Source organism: Urtica dioica, chromosome 11 (genome assembly GCF_054948205.1).
Source record: "Urtica dioica subsp. dioica isolate 48M chromosome 11, U.dioica_male_clone48M_v1_H2, whole genome shotgun sequence".
Taxonomy (NCBI): domain Eukaryota; kingdom Viridiplantae; phylum Streptophyta; class Magnoliopsida; order Rosales; family Urticaceae; genus Urtica; species Urtica dioica.
Genome location: NC_142766.1, coordinates 5,445,160 through 5,465,354, shown reverse-complemented (window position 1 = coordinate 5,465,354; position 20,195 = coordinate 5,445,160). Strand labels below are relative to the sequence as shown.

Below are 20,195 nucleotides of genomic sequence, written 5' to 3'. Positions count from 1 at the left end.
GTCACGAAATCCGTGTCAATTACGTGAAACATGCTCTATTTCATTCCTTTGATCTCGTTTGGTCCTCATAAATTTCCTTCTAGACTGTTAAATGAGTGGTTTTGGGAGGACTAACAAAGCTAATACGTGGGTTATCAATAAATTCCCACATTCAGGAGAAATTAGAGTGGAAAACGACAACCCGGACGGCACGACGTTCGACCTCATTCACTTATGTTCATATGTTTAGACTACTTTAAATTATGTTCCATTTGAAATGATGAAATGGGACAAATGAATGTATGTCAACGACACTTCACAATACAAAACACATTAGTTCGTCAAGATATTCTAGGTAAGTAGAACTTCACTTACATTTATTTTTTCAAATTTTATTATTTTTATATTTATAAAAACCATTGGTCCTCTACGACGTATTTAATGAAAAAAAAAACAAGAGATTTCTCATTAAATTCCATCAAAGGTTCCAATTTCGTGACTGATATGTCACGAAAAATTACCGTTTCATGACAGGAACGTCACGAAATCCTCATTTTCCGTGACATGAACTCACAAAATCCTCATTTTTCGTGACATGAACGTCACAAAATCATTATTTTCCGTGACACGAATGTAACGAAATCCTCATCTTTCGTGACAGTAACATCACAAAATCCGTGTCAATTACGTTAAACATGCTCTATTTCGCTCATTTGATCTCATTTGGTCCTCATAAATTTCTTTCTAGACTATTAAATGAGTGGTTTTTGGAGGACTAGCAACGCTATTACGTGAGTTATCAATAAATTCCCACATTAAGGAGAAATTAGAGTGGAAAACGACAAGCCAGATGGCATAACGTTCAACCTCATTCACCTATGTTCATATGTTTAAACTACCTCAAATTATGTCCCATTTGAAATGATGAAATGGGACAAATGAATGTATGTCAACAACACTTCACAATACAAAAACACATTAGTTCGTCAAGATATTCTAGGTAAGTAGAACTTCACTTACCATTTATTTTTTCAAATTTTATTATTTTTATATTTATAACAACCATTGGTCCCCTACGACTTATTTAATGAAACAAAACAAGAGATTTCTCATTAAATTCCATCAAAGGTTCCAATTTCGTGACTGGTATGTCACGAAAAAGTACCGTTTCGTGACAGGAACGTCACGAAATCCTCATTTTTCGTGACATGAACATCACGAAATCCTCATTTTTCGTGACATGAACGTCACAAAATCCTCATTTTTTGTGACAGGAACGTCACGAAATCATCATTTTTCGTGACATGAATGTCACGAAATCCTCATCTTTCGTGACAATAACGACACGAAATCCCAATATTTCGTGACAGTAACGTAACGAAATCCTTATTAGACGTGGATTGAAGAAGACGTTTTCCAAGTAACTTTAACTTAGACTTTTCTACCAATTGGTCAATCTGTCTATTAGATATGTATTTATTGGGGTGAAAATGGCGTCGATAACTGCCAAACACACAATACGAGTTAATGACACCCTTTTTCCCCCCATGAGATACTAATCTTATAGAGACTGATTGAGCAATTAAATGAAAATTTTAAGTAGTTTCTTTGCATTTCTTCATTCTTCTGATGCGTGAAAAGTAGAAGCTACTCCGATTTCGTGAACTTTTTGTATATCCATCCCTCGTATATATAGGAGAAACCAAGTGCAAGTCATTTAAGTTTATGGGTTGTTGGGTGTTAGTGGTTGGTGGTTGTATTTAATTTTATAGGTAGTTGGGGTATTTAAGTTTATGGGTAGTTGTTGGTGGTTGTATTGTATTGATTAAATTACATCAAAGTATCTCATTTCGTGACTGGTATGTCACGAAATCCCCTTTTTCGTGACAATAACGTCACGAAACCTCCATTTTTGTGACATGACAGTCACGAAATACATTTGTTTCGTGATAAGAAAGTCACGAAATGCATTTGTTTCGTGACAGGAACGTCACGAAATCTACGTTTCGTGACATTAAATTAATTTCAAACTTATTTGATTAAAATAATAAATATAATAAAAATGTGTCTACTTTTATTTTCATGGAAATTAATTTAAAACTTATTTCTTAAAAATAATAAAAATGTGTCTACTTTATAATTTTCTTGATGAAATTAAGTTAAAAGTAAAAAGGTTTGTATTGACAGTTTCGTGACACATGAGTCACTAAAGTCACGAAGTCTCCAGTTTTCGTGACAGAGAAGTCACGAAGTTTGTACCAATTAAATGACGTCAAGAATCAGTTTGGCGTTGTTATGAAATCATGTGAATTGTATTTAATATAATCACATCCAAAAGAATACTGAGTTACATATTTAATAATTTACTGGCCCCTATACGTACGTATAGCACATAGAACATGTCTTTGTGACGACCTTGTCACACAAAATCCAAAAAGGAGAATTAAGAGTCACACCGCCTTCACAAAGACATTCCAAAAAAATATACTCCCCTATTTATAAGATGTGAATCACTAATCACTTCTCCTACTTTCAATTTTCTTCGTCCGACTCAACATTGTTTGCGATCTTTAATGCCCCGTGCTTGTAAAACTCGGTTGCCATCTTCTTTCTATACAAGGACATATTGTCTTGATGCAAACTAGTGACCTGAATCCCATGGATCATAAATTCGGTGTCCTTTACGCAAAACATGCCATAGTCTCCCATGTTCTTGGTTACTTACTAGTATTCAATATGCATCAACATAGAACATGACAAACAAATATGAGAAGATATCTTACCCATTGCTTTGTTGTGGCATAGGCGCAATTACTATTTTAAACAGCTCCGGGTTGCCATCTGCAAGACCGACAACGCCCAACACTATCGGGATAAAATCCGCCATCATCCGAATGTTATCACGAACATTGCGTCCATACTTGGAGTGACATATGCTCACAAAATAATTCTGTTCACTTCGTGACAATATTGTCACCAGATTCTTATCTTCATGTCGTAACAACAACACAGTTTCTGGTGACAATGTTGTCACGTAGTAAATATTAACAAAAAAACAAATGTAGTTGAATATTGAGTATGTAGAATAACAAGCGAAATCCAAGTGAATGCATTCAGAAATCCAGGTTCAGAAATTCATTGTCACGAAATATAGAATTTATTAAATGAAGTTCAAAAAACCAAATAAAAACACGTCACAACAAAGCTACAAAAAATCATGGTTTTATTTTTTTACATTCATACAAACAAAAAACAATCCGAAGTGAAGTAGTGTTTGTCGTCCTTGGCTCTAAAAAACTTGGTTGAGTGGACGTACCTCTCCAGTAAGCATTTCAACCGGGGTCCACAAGGAGTAAAACCAAGTCTTCAATGTAATCTCAACCACCGTAAACTGGAACGGTGGAAATAAATCTTCTTCTGGTGACTTGTACTTCGCACTGCTGAAAAATAACAAGTATGAGATCTCATTTTAATTTAAAATTAACAGACAATATATGTAAGAAGGAGAAAGATACTTACGCATTTTTTTTTATTGATTTAAGACTAAATTTAATCCATTTAGCCATTGCTGCAAGATCTCCCTCGGAAGCCTCGTCTTTAGGGTAGGAGAATGGATAGACTGACGGTGACCGAAGTGGTCGTGTGAACCTCGTAAACACAGCCGACGCGGGTGTCGGGGTGCGCAGACCGTTGGCGCCCTCCTAGGCTTTTCTTATGATGATTAAATCATTATGAGCTTCCAAAGAATCTTCAACAACGAGGAACAGACCTCATCAACCGCCTCTGGACGTGGCATAGGCGTTTTAGACTCTTGGGTCTCTTCGGCTCAGGTCTGGTCCTCAGCCTGCGCCTGGTTCCCGTCTACTTTTTTTGGCCCTTCATCTTCAGGACCTCTCCCACCGTCTTCGTCGTCTTCACCATCATCTTTTTTCTTCTGAAGATCATCTTCTTTACATTTTCCTTCATCAGATGGTTGATCTTCATCATTTTTCTCGGTTTCTTCGTCATTTTTCAAATCCAATTCATTTGATTTATACACAACTACTTCTTCATTACCCTTCTCCTCTTCCTTGTCCTTCTCTTCTTCCTTGTTCTCTTCTTCTTATTCTTCTCCTTGTTTCTCTTCGACATCGACGTCCTTCATGGGAACTTTTGTCCCATTGTTCCCGTGCCCTTCTTCTTTGTTCATATCTTCCATATTCTCTTCTTCCTTCTCCTTCACCTCCTCTTCATATTTCTGGAGGTTGACAAAATCATCTTTCTGAGAGACTTGTTGCTTGTCCACAACCACTTTCAAGGTTGCTGAAATGACGCGCATTTCTGTGGACAACTGTTTCTTCCACTCCACAAACTCAAATCTGAAATGTTTCAGATATTTTCCCAAGGCAGATAAGCGAATCTACGATGTACACAAATAATTTTATATTAGTGAGAATAGATTCACGAAATTGATGTCTTTTCGGAAGAATAAAATCACGACATAAAGTTTTTTCGTGACAGTAAAGTCATGAAATCAAGTATTTTGGTGACATTAATGTCACGACATTACGTATATTCGTGACATTTAAGTCATGAAATAAAATAGTTTCGTGACATAAAGTCGCAAAATCAAGTATATTCTTGATAATAAAGTCATGAAATCAAATATTTTCGTGACATTGATGTCACAAAATCAAGTATGTTCGAGAGATTAATGTCACGAAATCAAGTATATTTGTGAGATTAAAGTCACAAAATCAAATATTTTCGTGACATAACGTCACGAAATCAAATACTTGAATTCCTGACTTTCATGTCACGAATATACTTGATTTCGTGACATCAATTTCACAAATATATTTGATTTCATGACTTTAATGTCACGAATATACGTGATTTAATTACTTTACTGTCACGAATATATTTGATTTCGTGACTTTATTGTCACGAATATACTTGATTTCATGACTTTACTGTCACGAAAATACTTTAAACTATAAGAAACTAATTAGTAACGAAAACATTACCTCGGTTGCTGATGTGGGGCCTCCATACACTTTTTTCTTCTTCCCTTTCTTCTCAGAGGGGCTCACAGCAGTCATCGCAGACTCGATCTCACCACCAATCGGCTTGAATTCGATCTGGAAAACAGATTAATGTGAATAAGTAAAAAAAAAATAGAAGCTAATTAAATGTGCGTGTTCTTATCAATCATATTCATACCTCTTGAAATCGAATTTTTTGAAGTTGAGACTCCAAGACCTTCCTTGATTTAGTAGCCCAACGCCTCATCAACGGCCTTGCATGGGCATCGAGTATCGTGGCAAAGTCCAGAGCCACGAATCGTGGTATGCACTCGTAGCTCCAAATTTGGACTGGAAGCACAAAACCCAATAAGTGGAGTTTTTGGTTCTTACCATCCTTGATGGTCTTTGCCTTGCTCACAAAGTCCTTGACAAAATCTAGAAAGAAGTCCCACGTGACGTTTCCCCATGGGTAGTTGTTGAAAACCACCGGGTCGTCCACCATTTTTATGTAGCTATCGCAGGGGAGGTTGACGGTCTTTTCGGCCACCAGGAGTACGTTGTAAAGAAAGTGGAGGAGAAGTAGGCTCACTATCCTCTCATCTGACCACTTCTTGCTAGTCTCAAGGACTGCGGCAATGTTGGCCCTTTTTCGACGAAGTGCACAATTGTAGAAGGTGTCTTGGCTGCTCTCCGTAGTCGTCGTTGAATCTTAATCCTGTGATTAAAGAAAAGTGCTCTTTGGTGAACTCTCGGGGTTTCTCACCAATCTCCATGGCCAGAGATTCATTCGATGGACCGGACCCGTCATAAAATCCCGATCTCAACACTAAGTGACTGATTATTCTGGATGATTTTGTGATACAGGGCATGTCCAGGAACTGCCCAAAACACGTTTTCTTGAATAGCTCTTTTTGGTTCGAGGTCATGCCCGTCTCCCTGTCGAACGCCTCCAAGTTTTCATGAAAGTTGAATGAATACCCTTCTTATATGTCCTCTTTTTTATCTGGCGTATGAAACCCTATAAATTAGAAAATATAAAAGTTAGAACATTAAACACATATAGGATTCAAAATATATACACTCAGTTTCGTGATAACACTGTCACGAAACCCATGAAGTTCGTGACAATTATGTCAAGAAACTTCGTGGTTTCATGACAGTTATGTCAAGAAACTTCGTGGTTTCGTGACAGTTATGTCAAGAAACTTCGTGGTCACGAAACCCACGATATTTATGGTTTTTTTACTGTCAAGTCAGGAAACCCATGAAGTTCGTGACACAATTGTCACGAAACCACATCTAATATGAGCAAGACTAAACAAATCTAATTTTTACAAAATCCACACAGAATCCACACAAAATCCACACTAAATCCACATAAAATCCACACAGAATCCATAATAACATCAAACTAACAGTTTCATCAAACACAAAATAAACATGCAAACCCAAAACTTTTCATTTTTGTTATGAAATAAAAAATTAAGCAACCAAAAGAGTAAAAATACTCACCTTGTGAGGTCTCTCGGATTTACAAGGCGCCAGGACGAATTCATTCACGTCGAAAGAGGACGACTCATACTTCTCAGGCTCCTCAAGAACATTCCTCTTCTTATTCAGCGGCGCAAGAACCTTCTTCTTCTTCTTCGCCCTAGCGTTTATTAGCATCTTTGGTCACTCTACATTCTGGACCAAGGGCGTGTCAGAACCACACGCGGACTCCAACACGGGGATGCACGCGTCATTGGCGGAGGCGGAGTTTCGGTGGATGTTTGAGGAAGACTCCTCTTTTTAGGGTTAGGGTTAGGATTATGAATTTTTGGAGGGCGTTTTGATGGTGGACTAGACTTTGTCCTTATCTCTAATGGGCGAAGAAGAGAGTGACGAAATGAGTGAGAGAATGGATATTTTCAAACAATATGGACGGTTTTTGAGTTCGGTTTCAAATGAAAGTAGCGGTTTTAGAGGAAATGAAAGAGAAACTGACTCTAGAGGAAATGAAAGCTAAGACAAAGTGGGAAGTTGGACGGTTTCTTGAGTTGGTTTCTCTCTCTCTCTCTCTCTCTCTCTCTCTCTCTCTCTCACATCATTTATCTCTCTTCTGGTTAACTGACGCGAATGTTGAAGAAATGAAGAGGAAGGAATGACGTGGCGAATGAAGGTAGGTGAAAAAGGATTTATTATACTGGGCTTACATGTAAACTGGGCTTGATTTGTGGGTCCGTTACAATTAAAACTGACCTAATTTCGTGACCTTTTCGTGACTTCTTATTTAAATTTTAATGTTCACGTGGTTAAAATGGTAATTACATAAATCCAAATTAATTACAAAGTCCTATTTGTGACCTTTTTGAAAAGAAAAAAAACCGAAAAAGTCAAAACCCTTTTTTTACTCTTAGTTTGAACAATTTCCCTTAAAAATTTTGTTTACACACATAACAACTGTGGATACGTTATAAACTTTATATAATAAATAATTACAGTACGGGTCACCAGGCCGGGCCAAGCCCTTAGGCAATTTAGGTAATGGCCTTGGCCTTCACAATTTTAAAGGAAAAAAAGGCCTCAAAATTTTTATTCCTATTAGTAAACATGAGTTGATTATCAGTCATTGGCCCAACCGATTTTCTAAACATGGGCAATGTGAGATTTATTGTGTTAAAGGCCTACTCAAATTTTCAACTCATACTATTTAGGAAAATTTGTTGCCTTGTTCTCTCGTTTTTTTATCAGAAAAAATCCACCCTCTTATACTCAAATTTAGGAAAGAGGGAAAAAAATGGACAATCATCCTGAAAGCTTAAAGCCAAGCAGTTTGTTCATTAACGTCCAAGTCCTGTCTTTCTAATTTAATTGTTTGAGCCTTTAAATGTCATATTTTATTATTATCCGCTAGTTTTTTTTTTTTTTTTTTCCTTTTTTGTGTGTTGAATATTTGCGTCGGATTATGAAAAAAAAAAAGACAATTGAGTACATGGATCAAAAATAGACTGCTTGATTCACACATAGTGATAACGATATCAAAGGACCTTTTTTTTGTAATTTACTAAGAAAATATATTAATTTAATTTTTAATAACAATTGTGATTATTTTACTAAAACATATTTTAATGCAAAAAAGTGTCATTTTTAATTCTTACCTTAGGCCATAAAATATATCGGGCTGCCATGTGGATCACTCTTCCTTAATGTAAACAATTTAAGAAATACAATCAGACATGCAGTTTGTCTTTGTCGTCAAGTCATTCTACTATTGCTAATGTAATTATTACTTACTTTTTGTGTGTATATATTCTATATGTAAAATCTGGTTCATAGCAAATAATTTGGAAATTATGTTGTTTAGTTTTGGTTTTGGATTAATTGCTAAATGCTATTGACATCAATTCCACTGTACAAGTGTTAGTACATATATACGCAAGTTAGTGTATATGTTGGTGATTGTAAATAATTGATTAAAAAATGATCTGCGCCAAATTTGAGAAAATTATTATTATTCGCACATAAAATAATAATTATGAACGTGTTTATTACAACTAAATATACAACAAATAAAATATTTATATGATTTTGTATATAGCTTAGTGAAAATAAACAATATTGCTTATAATTTTTTTATATTGATATGCAATTTATCGATCACTAATTATGTATCTCGTAAATATACGCACGGCAACAGGCGAGTAATCGGATTGTAAAATAATTAAATAAAATATTATGTGGTAGACTTCCATGAAAATGATTGTCTAAGAATTATTTTCCTCATCTTAAGCTATTGAATGATAGGCAAGGGTGGACCCACTGGTGAAGACCTTAGCAACTGGGAATCGATAAATTAAAGGTTCAAGATGCCATGAGTCTCGTTGCTCCACCACGATTATATCAAGTCCGCAAAGCCCACAAACATTCGGGCATTTTTTATTTCTGTCTTGGTGGAAGTGGAACTTTTATGCAAGTATTATTCCGATGAGTCATTCCTTCTAGATTGACTGAACGTCAATCCTCACACCCATCTGACCGTTAAATAGACATATTTCCACAGACAACTTAAGAGGCATAAGATTTGACGAAACTTTCTCAACTACAGCAATCGTTGTCTAGGCACAAAAACTTAAAAGGTAGTGTTTGGTTTTCATTCCAAAAACTGTTTTTCACTTTTTGAGTTGAAAAAATTGAAAACAAAAAGTGAAAATGTGTTTGTTTTAATTTTTCGGAAAAAATTTTCAAAAAATTTTGAAGTTGTTTTGTAAAAAAATAAAGAAAACTGAAAACAAATAAAAGGTGTTTTTGGAAATTTTTTTCTTCTCTTCTCTTCTCCTTCTCCTCATCTTCTCTTTTCATTATTTCAAAAACAAAAATGAAAACTATACCAAACACTTTTTTCAGTTTTTTCACTTTCTCAAAAACAAAAATGAAAACTGTACCAAACAGCTTTTTGAAAACAACTGCAAAATAATTTTTCAGTACAACTACAAAAATTAGAAAATAAAAAACAAAAACTTTTTGAGTTAACTACCAAACACAAAACTTTTCTAATGATATTTTTTTATTCTAATCCTTAAACAAAGAATCAAATAATAATAATTGTTGCTATTTTTCCATTAACTTAATGTTGGATTACCGATTTTATTTAAAATTTCCCATCATTGTTAGAAAATAGGATAAGAATGCAGTGATTACGGATGTGTCTATCATTGTTTGTCCTTTTTATATTAAAATGAGATTTTACGCTAATCTTCTTATTTTTATTTTATGGAAAATCAATTAAGTTTTTCATTAAGGTATATAACCATTTTATCCCTTTTGGGTTGTTTACCCAAACAGTAAATTAACGAGATTGTTTTTAATTAACCTATATTAATCACTGTTTAAAAAGAAAAAAATAGTAACTCAAATTTACTAAACATAATATGTACATCATAAATTTAAAGCCCTGATAACGGGTATATTTATAATTTGAACTTGGAAAATAATTAACTAGACTCAAAACAAAAGAGAAGTTCGAAAAAGTACGACTCCAAAGTCATGAAATTGAGTGTTTTTACTCAAGTATCAAATATTTGAGAAATATGATTTTTGGACAAAAACACTCGTGAAAACCAATCTAACTACAAAAACTCATTTCTATGGTTTGTTGTCACACCCAGATACAAAAAAAAAAATAAATAAATAAATAAATATCGCCAGCTAGACGAAGGATTCGAATATCATTACCGATATCGTACCGAGATTCAGATTTTGCTGGATTATTGGGAGATACATTTGGTTTACCGGGGTATCCCATGAGGATAAAGGGAAGCTGTATAGTGCAATTAATTATCATATAGTTATGTTATGAACAGAAAAATATGGTGTGCTACACTTAAAGTAATGAGAGAGAGAGACAGAGAGATTACAAAAAAAAAGTAAAAACTTAATAGGTGACGTCACATCTTCTCTCTCATTTTTCTCCTCTACTTTTTCAAATAAAATAGAACAAAACTCCATTGAAGGTCTGAAAATCTCGAATTTTACACGACAAAATGAGAAATAAACGTGTGGAGGTCGGAAAGTGTTCGAAAATCTCGGTATTCGAACGTTAACAGTTATCACGCCAAATCTCGTCCGTTTACCCGATTTTCACGGAATCTAACGATATTGCTCAAATCATTACAGATTCTGGCCCGTGTGGGATACATTTGTGGAAGTTTTCCAAAGTGTTACAAATTCTATTGCAGCAGATCTTGCGACAGATTTGGTCAATGCATTTGGTTGATTTTTTTAATCCGATTTTCATATTTTTAGCGACACAAGCTGGAAGTCTACTTTGGAAGACCTAATTCATTGCTATATATATTGGTCTTCACTTAATGAAATCCTCTACGCATTCAAAATTTTCATTCGAAAGAGTTTTTATTTGTGTGCTTTATTTTTATTTGAGACACGCTCAAGCTTTCTTGATGTGTACAGTCTATAGCTTGGGCGCTCATATATGGGTGCCTTGTGCGTATAAGAAGCATATAATTTATTTACTTTGGGAGAATGGGAAATACACAGATCTTATTCTCGGGAGAGATAATAGTGGGAATTGAGAGGATCTCAAACTTAGGGGGAGCCTAAGTTGCAATCGAAGAAGGTAGATGTAGGTTGGGTAGATATCGAGGGAGTCGTTGAGTGTAAAATCTTATTGTACCACGATATCATAATAAATTGCTTTGCACCAGGCAAAGGTCCCCTAGAAATAAGCACGACTTACCGAACTGGGTCACCAATTCGTGTTTTTGTTTATTATTCCGCACTTATTCCATTCTCATTGATATCTCGTAATATTTAGTAACCATTGTATTAACTGTTGCAACAGTTTCCGAGATAATTGCACATATTGAGTAATTTCAATTGGTATTAGGCGGGTCACTCTATCTTGCTGAGTGATATTCATATATCTACTGATTTCTTTGTTACGTGATGAATTTTATAAAAGAAGGTGCCTCTATCGGCCGACCACCCTTGCTCGATGGTGGAAACTACTGTTACTGGAAGGCTCGCATGAAAGCCTTTTAGAAATCTCTGGATGCGAAAGCTTGAAGAGCAATTCTAACTTGTTGGAAACATCCCACCACTACTGATGAAGGTTAGAGAATTATTCCGAAGCCGAAAATCGAATGTCAGTCACTGAAGACAAACTTGCAAATTCCAACTCCAAAGCGCTTAATGCTATTTTTGCTAATGTTGATGCAAACCTATTCAAGCTTATTTTTACATGTGAAGAAGCCAAAGAGGCATGGACTATCCTTCAGGTCGCTCATGAAGGAACCAATATGGTGTATATGTCTCGTTTTCAGTTGTTGACTACTAAGTTTGAAAACTTGAAGATGCTTGACGAAATCATCAGCTAATTCAATTCTAGACTATGTGACTTGACTAATGAATCTTTTGCTCTCGGTGAAAATAATATCGGAGGAAAAAATTGTCAGAAAAGTATTGCGTTCTTTGCCTAAAAGATTCGTCTATAAAGTCGTGGCCATAGAAGAACCAACATATATAAGTTCCATAAAGCTTAAAGAACTTATGGGTTCCCTCTAAACTTTTGAGCTGACAATCGAGTAAATTGAGGCAAAACTAAAAAAATAAGGGAATTTCTCTGAAAGCCAATATTTTTTAAGCCATAACTCTATTTGAAAATGAGGATCTAATCAAGAGTATCTCACACTTGGAAAAGAGCTCCAGCAGGTACGAAGAATCTTGACAGCAATTCAAGGACTAGTATTGCAGAAACTGTCTGAGACAGTTCCCAAAACAGTCGATGGTTTAACCTCCAAAACAAAGTCAAAGCCTATTCACCTCCATAGATCAAAAGGGAAAATCAAAGGGGATTCAGTACCGAGAATTCCATGGTTTTGGTCACATTCAAGCAAAATGTGCCAAAAGCCTTAAGAAGAATAAAAAAAAGCTACAACACCACTACTTGGAGCGATGATGACTCTAAAGATGAAGGTGACCTAAGCAACTTCAGAGCTTTATTACCTATACTGTTGTTGCGAAATAATCCGCGCACGCAAGCATATTTGTGTCGCTCAAGCAATATAGAATGTAAATTCGAGTATCGTACCCACAGAGAGTAGAAAAACAGTGATTTCCTAAAATTTGATGCTAATTAACTACAAGTAAATTGAGAAGGTGTTTATAATAAGAACTAAAGTAAACAAAATTAAAACAGATAATTAAATACGAGTTATGCAAGGATGAGAAGGTAGGGGTCACGACTTCACCGGAGCTAACTAGGTCGGGGGTTTCGAGTTCGAACAATATATCTACTCCTATAAACGCCAATCTCACTCTATCAAAATTATTCACTAGCTTCTCTCGAGTGATCTAGCAAACCTATGCAATTGATGGATTATTATCCTCTCGGCTTCTAATCATATTAAAACAATCACACGCAATAAAACAAAAGTTCAAATAATTACATAAATTGCCTAGATTTTCTAACATAGGATCAACTATGAAGCCATGAATAAAAGCACGATTATCGATTCTCTCTCGAGTAATAAACAATCCTAGACAATAGTTCTAATGGTGATCAAGCACTAGAAAGCATTAAGCATGATTCATGACAAGCAATTTAATAGATGGAGCAAACAAGCATAATCTAACCTAAAAAAACCCCATTACCATTATCAACCCTAGCTACATCGTAACCCCATAAGAATCTAGCCGCTAATGGAATCCATAATAATCAAAACGCAAAGCAAAATAATTAAAAGCAACAAGTTGAACATGGAAAGCAAAAGAAATTCATATTGAAATTTAAACGATGTTCAACAAGATTTAAGATATAACAATTAAATAAAAGTAAAGGAAGAAGGAGAAACAATGGTTGTGAGTTCAAGTGATTCGTCAGAGTTGTCGATTCCAACGAAGAACGCTCTCTCTTAGCAATGCTCTAAAAAACAACCTAACAGCAATAAGGAAATTGAAAATAAAAGAAAAGGTGTGTTTCTAGGTTACATGAGTGGTTTATAGAGAGATTTGCATCAAAGTCACAAATTCGGCTTCAAATTGCAAATGAGTCATGACGAAAAAATGTGTTGCATAGATGTCACTTTGATAATAAAAAAAATAGGACCAAAATACCCTTACGCAGATTTCAAAGTAGACTCGCAGTCAAATATTTCGAAAAAAAAGTAGACTCACAGAAGAAATTACAAAAAGTAGACTCGCAGTCAAATATTTCGAAAAAAATAGACTCACAGAACAAATTACAAAGAGTAGACTCGCAGTCAAATATTTCAAAAAAAAAAGTAGACTCCTTTCGAACACGAGACCGCCATCGCTGCTTCCGAGCAGGACGTCCATCGCTATCGCGTTCCCGGCCAGCATCACGCTCGCCGCCGCCGCCGCCACTCCGACGTCCCTCAGGGACGCCTTCACGGCCGAGCACGGCTTCGTCGCCGCCTCCTCTTCGCGATTCTTAGATCTAGATCTAAGAATCGCGCCGGATTCCGGGTTCACGCTCGACGAGGTCGCACGGTTCTGCAGATCCACTACATCTCCGACCGCCGCCGCCTTCGCTCGCACCCCTGGACGCTCCGGCGCGACTCGGCCGCCAGCCTCCTTCTCCGGCGGGCTGGTCTGCGCGGTCTGCAGAACCCGCTCCACCATCCTCGTGAGTTGAGCGAATTTTACGTTCGAATCGCGCTGAATCTCATCGAATCTCTGCCGGAACCAGCCTCTTTTGTAGGTGAGGGTAATTTAGACTTTCTATAGGTGACAAAAATGCAAATAAGTGATACGGATGCAATTTTAGCAAATAAGTGACACAAATGCAAGAAATGGCTGAAGTTGTGACTTTAGCCGCAAATGCCACTGGTTTATATAGGAACCATGGTGATTTTCGGAGCTCAAATGGGCCTTTGGTTAAGTTGATTCGGCCCAAAATCTTCAAAAACGGAAAGTAGTTACATCGAAATCGAAGACACGCGCGTCGCGCGGAGGGTATGTCGCGCCGCGAAGTTTCTTTTGGAAGAGGTCGCGGCACGAGGAAGTCTGCTGGAGAAGTTCCGCCAAAAGCCGATAGAGGGTCGTGGCGCGAGGATCTCCAGAATTCGTCTTCCAAGTCTTCTTTGGTTCATTTTGACCCGTTTATTGTCATAAAAGCTTCCGTTTGTCATCAATTACTCATCGGCTCTCAAATAACACAATTTTCCTTAAATATGTTGCAAAAACTCGCGATAACAGTTAAAAACACTTAAGGACTAGCTCGATTAAAGTCAAATGAGGGCGGATTCGCACCAAAAATACGCGCTCATCAACTGTGCCTCCCAATGACCTTATCCAAAGTGTCACAGTCAAAAGTTGCAACAGTGACTCCGATCTGGACAACGAATCAAAACAAATCATATTCCAAACTGTCACTGCTGCCTACCGTGTCTTATATGACAAGTGGAATGAAATTAGTAACATAAATCTGAAGCTCCTTGAGAAGATCGACACAGCGACAAAAGAAAAGTAGAGCTCACTTCAACAATTTCTTCTCTCAACAAGGATCTTGATGCAGAAAAATCCTTACAAGATAAGCTTCACACTGAAATAATAAGTTCAAAAAGAATATTCGTATGCTCATTCTGGAACTTCAAATTTTGATGAAATTATTTCTATCGGAAAACGACATGTGATTATCATGGCATTGGTTATCAAGGAGGAACCTTCACATCGAAAACAACTGTGTTTGTTCATAATACGAATCATGATAAAGTACCCTATGTTGCAGAATCTATTGCAACTGTTTCTGCAACACCTGTCAGAATTGCTAGTAAACAGTGGGTCTGTCATAATTGCGGGAAAAGAGGCCACATCAAGCTGTGCTGCTATAAGTTCCAGAAAGACCTGAATAAGCAACAGAAGAAAAATATGAAGTCTCAAGTGGTCACAAGGAAATTTTTTAGGGTCAAAGAGTCGAATATCCGACGTAAGGTTTTTCCATGGAATGCGTCACGAAAGGTTTAGATATTTTGAAGTTTGAATTAGTTAGACCTGCATTAAGTCTTTGTTTGCAGCTTATTTGTAATTGATTTCCTTAAAAAAATGTAAAAAAAAAAAAAGGAAAAGGAAAAAGGAATAGCAGTACATCAGCTCAAAAATCCTCTCCGGCACGTGACTCTAGAGTTTTTCCTTGGAGAACACCAAGACTCCCATTCACTTCTACGATCGATGGAGTTATGGTTGTGTTAGTCGGAAAATGTCACGTTTTTGTGAAGATTTATTTACCAAACCATCGCAGCACAAAAAACATTAATACAAATAGACTTTGACAGTGTAAAATTCAATATCCACCGTTCATAATTTGACTTTTTGTGTCAGTAATGTTTTTTTTTTAATTTTGTGACTATCAAACAGTTAATGAAATCGCAAACTCATTTTTCGGGCAGAGCTGGTCGGAGTTGCTGCGAACTATTTCACAGTTTTTGTTTTCTTCTCAGATGGCTCAGTGCTCTTCTCCACCTCTGCAATTCTTGTTCTGGATCTACCTGCACCACCATTACCGTCACTTCCTTCGTTTGTCGTCCTCGAAGTCTAAGCATTGCGCTCGAATTGTAGCATACACGAAGCTTATTTTTCCGACGCCGAAATTTTTTCCCAAGAAACGAGTTCTTTAGTTGCCGACCGCTGCCTCCAAGTCATCTTCGTTGCCGTCGTAAAGTCTTCGGATATGGTTTATACATTCTTGTATGTTATTGGGTCTTCACCGCCAATTTATTATTGAATTTTTCCTCTTCGGCAACTTATCTTCATCGATTTGCTTTGTTGCGGTGATTTATTTTCATCGAACACATCATGGGTTCAGACAAAGAGAGGGAGAAGTTTTACGAGGTGCTATTTGTTACCGTTCTTGTCGAACTTCCGGGGTTTTGAAACCTCGCTTGTTTGCTTTGCCTTACAACGGCAAAATGGGAGATTATTGTTGCATTTATTGGCGATGTTAATTCGGTAAACTAAATATATATTGAGGGGATATATTATTGGATTTGATTAGAAATATTTGTGGAAGTTTCCCGAGTATTGCAGATTCTATCGCAACAGATCATGCGACAAATTTGGTCAACGTATTTGGTTGTCTTTTTTAATCCGATTTTCAAATTTTTAGTGAGATTTAAGGGCCCAGGAACTGGAAGTCTACTTTGGAAGACCTAATTCATTGGTATATATATTTGGCTTTAGTTTACGAAATCCTCTATCCATTCAGAATATTCATTCGAGTGATTTTTTATTTGAGTGCTTTATTTTTGTTTGAGAGCTTTGAACGTGTTGTTCAAACTTTCTTGTTGTGTACATTCTCTAGCTCGGGTGCTCCTATACGGGTTCCTTGTGTGTATAAGAAGTAGAATTTATTTTACTTTGAGAGAACAAAAACACACATATCTTATTCTTGGGAGAGATAAGAGTGGGAATCGAAGGGATTTCAAACTTAGGGGGAGTCTAAGTTGCAATCGAAGAAGGTAGATGTAGGTTGGGTAGCTAGCGAGGAAGTCGTTGAGTGTCAAACTTTATTGTACCGCATTATCATAATAAATTGCTTTCCACTGAGCAAAGGCTCCCCAGACGTAGACACAACTTGCCGAATTGGGTCATCAGTTCGTGTGTTTATTTATTATTCCACACTTATTCTGCTCTCATTGATATCTTGTAATATTTAGTAACTGTCGTATTAACTGTTGCAATAATTTCTGAGATAGTTGCACAAATTGAGTAATTTCAAATTTCATATTTTTCAAATTATTCAAATAAAATTGAATCCTCGTTGACATTACTAAATGTTAATACTAATCAACCAATTTATAAAGTTACTCATCAGCATTATGCTTTCTCTTGCAAGATCGTGGTTGTCGGAGCGTCGAAGGGGAGAGAGAGGAGTCACCGAAGTTGGAAGTGGAGTGCGGAGAGACGAAAGAGATTAAGAATAGAAATGGTAGTGGGAAGGAAAACATAGTCCGGTATTCGATGTAAATGGAAATTTTTGTTCAAAATTTTAAAATAATTATATTTTAGAAATTATGAAGAAATTTTATATTATAGAGTTTAGGTAAGAAATTTCTCAAAAAAAATCTATAATAAAAAGGATTTTAAATGTGTTCACGTATCATTTTATGAATGATTAGAGATGGATTAAAATTTCGTTTGAAAATCAAGCAAAGTTCTGCGAACTTCTCAAGAATAGTAGACAGTTTTTATTTTATTAATATTAATTTATCTTTATCATTAATATATATAAATCCATATATTCTTAAATACCTGCATAATTAAAAATAATAAAAAAGAACCAAAAAAAAAAAAAAACATAAGACAAGTTGACAAACTATTACGAGAGGGATGCCCAAATAGTTTAAAAAACAACATTTGAAGAAGTAAATCTGATCATCCAAATTCTAAATAGATAAAACTTGCGAATATTCTAAAGTGTTCCCATCATGATAATTGAATTCGATTAATTTAAAGGTATTCCGATTCTTGACTCCTGTAGATATAAAAAAACTGAGTTGAACACTTATTTGAAAGTTGATATAAATCTAAAAAATACAGCTTTGAGTACTCTGCAAGATCTGATCAATTAAACCAAGTCAATGAAACAGACAAATTAAAAAAAAAAAAAAAAATTGAAAACATAATAATAAAAAAAGGGATTTTTTGCTCGCTATATTTTCACATTGGTAAAAGAATTTGCCTCCAAGCATTGCTGTTATGCCTCCGAGTTCGACTTTTATGAAGCTTCCCTGAAGTGACGGTCGTTTACGTGGCACGCAATGCATGACTCCCCGCTGACGTCAGCGTACGAAGAAGTCAAATAAACGCTGGTCCCTCAGCCAACTTTATTCATTTTTCAGAGTCGCCTTTTTCTTCTGTAACATTCACGCCACACAACCCCACTCGTTGTCTCTTTTATAATTCCGAAAACGAGTACTTTCTTTCTCCTAAACAATCTACATACGCTACTGCGCCGACTATCACGCGCATCACTCCCAAAAACATATAACGAGAATAATCCAAACCGAGGAATTTCTTTCTCCGGCGAAGAGAAAATGAAATCCCGCGACACCGCCGTGTTCTTCTTCTTGGCAGGCATGGCGGCAGCACAGCCGAGTCCGAATGCCCAGAACATCGATCCGTACGTGTACCAGAGATTCACTCCGGCCATGGCGATCATCATCGTGATCCTCATCGCGGCCCTGTTCTTCATGGGCTTCTTCGCGATCTACATCCGGCAGCGGCAGGGGGAAGCCGGGTCGGCGGCGGGAACAGCGGCGACGGGGCGGTCGAGGAGAGCGGCGGAGCGTGGGCTGGAGGCGTCGGTGATCGCGACGTTCCCGACGATGGAGTACTCGGAGGTGAAAGGGCTGAAGATCGGGAAAGGCGCGCTGGAGTGCGCGGTGTGCATATGCGAGTTCGAGGAGGACGAGACTCTGCGCCTCATCCCCAAGTGCGACCACGTGTTCCACCCGGAATGCATCGACGCCTGGCTCGCCTCACACACCACGTGCCCCGTGTGCCGCGCCGACCTCGTCCCCGACCCCAACCAGCCACCTGTCCAGCTGCCGAGCCCCGCTGACGTGGAAGCCCAGCTGGCGGGGCCCAGCGAGCCCGGGTCGGGGAGGGTGTTCCCGCGCTCGCACTCGGCCGGGGACGGCACGGAGCGATTCACGCTGAGGCTGCCGCTGGAGGTGAGGAAGGTGATGGTGAGCCGGCACCTGGTGCGCGCGTCCAGCATGGTGCTGCCCAGGGAAGGCAGCTCCAGGCGCGGATACCGGGACCCCGGGAGGCACCGCTTGACCAAGTCCGACCGATGGGTTTTTTCGTCCTTTCTCGCCAGGATGTCGTCCTTCAACTCGCCCAAGGTAGCGTCCCTAGACGCCGGGGAAGGCCGCATGTCCGACCGAATCGTTGGACCCGACGTGCACCGCAGCGATGCACACCGCCCGCCGGTTTAGATCAATCTGCCTTCCGTTTTGTATATAATGGTCATGTACTTTTTACGTATAGACTATTTTCCCTTGAAAGTCCGGAATTTTTTTTATTCACACCTAGCTACCTTGTAGTTAAACTACAATTATAGTCAATGCAGTACCGAAATTGATAAACATATTATATATACAATGGTTGATAATTCATATATTCATTTTAATTGAGTCAATCATCTATTAGCCATACTCTAAATATTTTAATTGCAAGCGATTTAGTCCCTTATATACAAATTATTGTTTGGATATTATTTTAAGGTTTAGACATGATAATATAGTAATATATATCACCAGACAAACAGTTTTCTTCCTAAGTATAGACGAGGGAAATGATCATAAAATCAAACACAGCCATAAAATTTTAAATGAATATATAGAGAGAAATTTCATTAAACCCCATAACTAGTAACAATCCATTAAACTTGCTACTTATCCACTTTCGCATGTAGATTTCTATCATTTTTTTTAGTAAAAATGTCCCAGAAAACTATTAATATACCTCATTAGGAACTCTTTTTCTTACTCTCCTGCTTCTATCTCTTATTTATCTCTAGAACACTATCAGTTCTAAGTCCTAACTCATGTCCAGTGATATCCGACGACCGCAGATAAACATGTGCGGAATTAATTTTTTTCATTTGAAACTCTATCATGGAAGAATATATAATTAATTGACATTAATCAAATCTAATCGGTTAATTTCTCTGACGACATGGAAACT

The 20,195-nt window shown here is 37.2% G+C and overlaps 1 protein-coding gene across 1 annotated transcript; it reads left to right on the top strand.

Moving 5' to 3' along the window:
- The first annotated feature begins 18,366 nt into the window (after positions 1-18,366).
- On the top strand, positions 18,367-19,632 carry LOC149380837 (E3 ubiquitin-protein ligase ATL31-like). The gene has a single exon (XM_089600714.1). The coding sequence runs from the start codon at positions 18,539-18,541 to the stop codon at positions 19,442-19,444; it is 906 nt and encodes a 301-aa protein (XP_089456840.1). The 5' UTR covers positions 18,367-18,538; the 3' UTR covers positions 19,445-19,632.
- The last annotated feature ends 563 nt before the right edge of the window (positions 19,633-20,195 follow it).

Bases quoted from the DNA above. Each gene is read 5' to 3' on its own strand.
- LOC149380837 (XM_089600714.1), top strand. From the start codon at position 18,539: ATGAAATCCCGCGACACCGCCGTGTTCTTCTTCTTGGCAGGCATGGCG.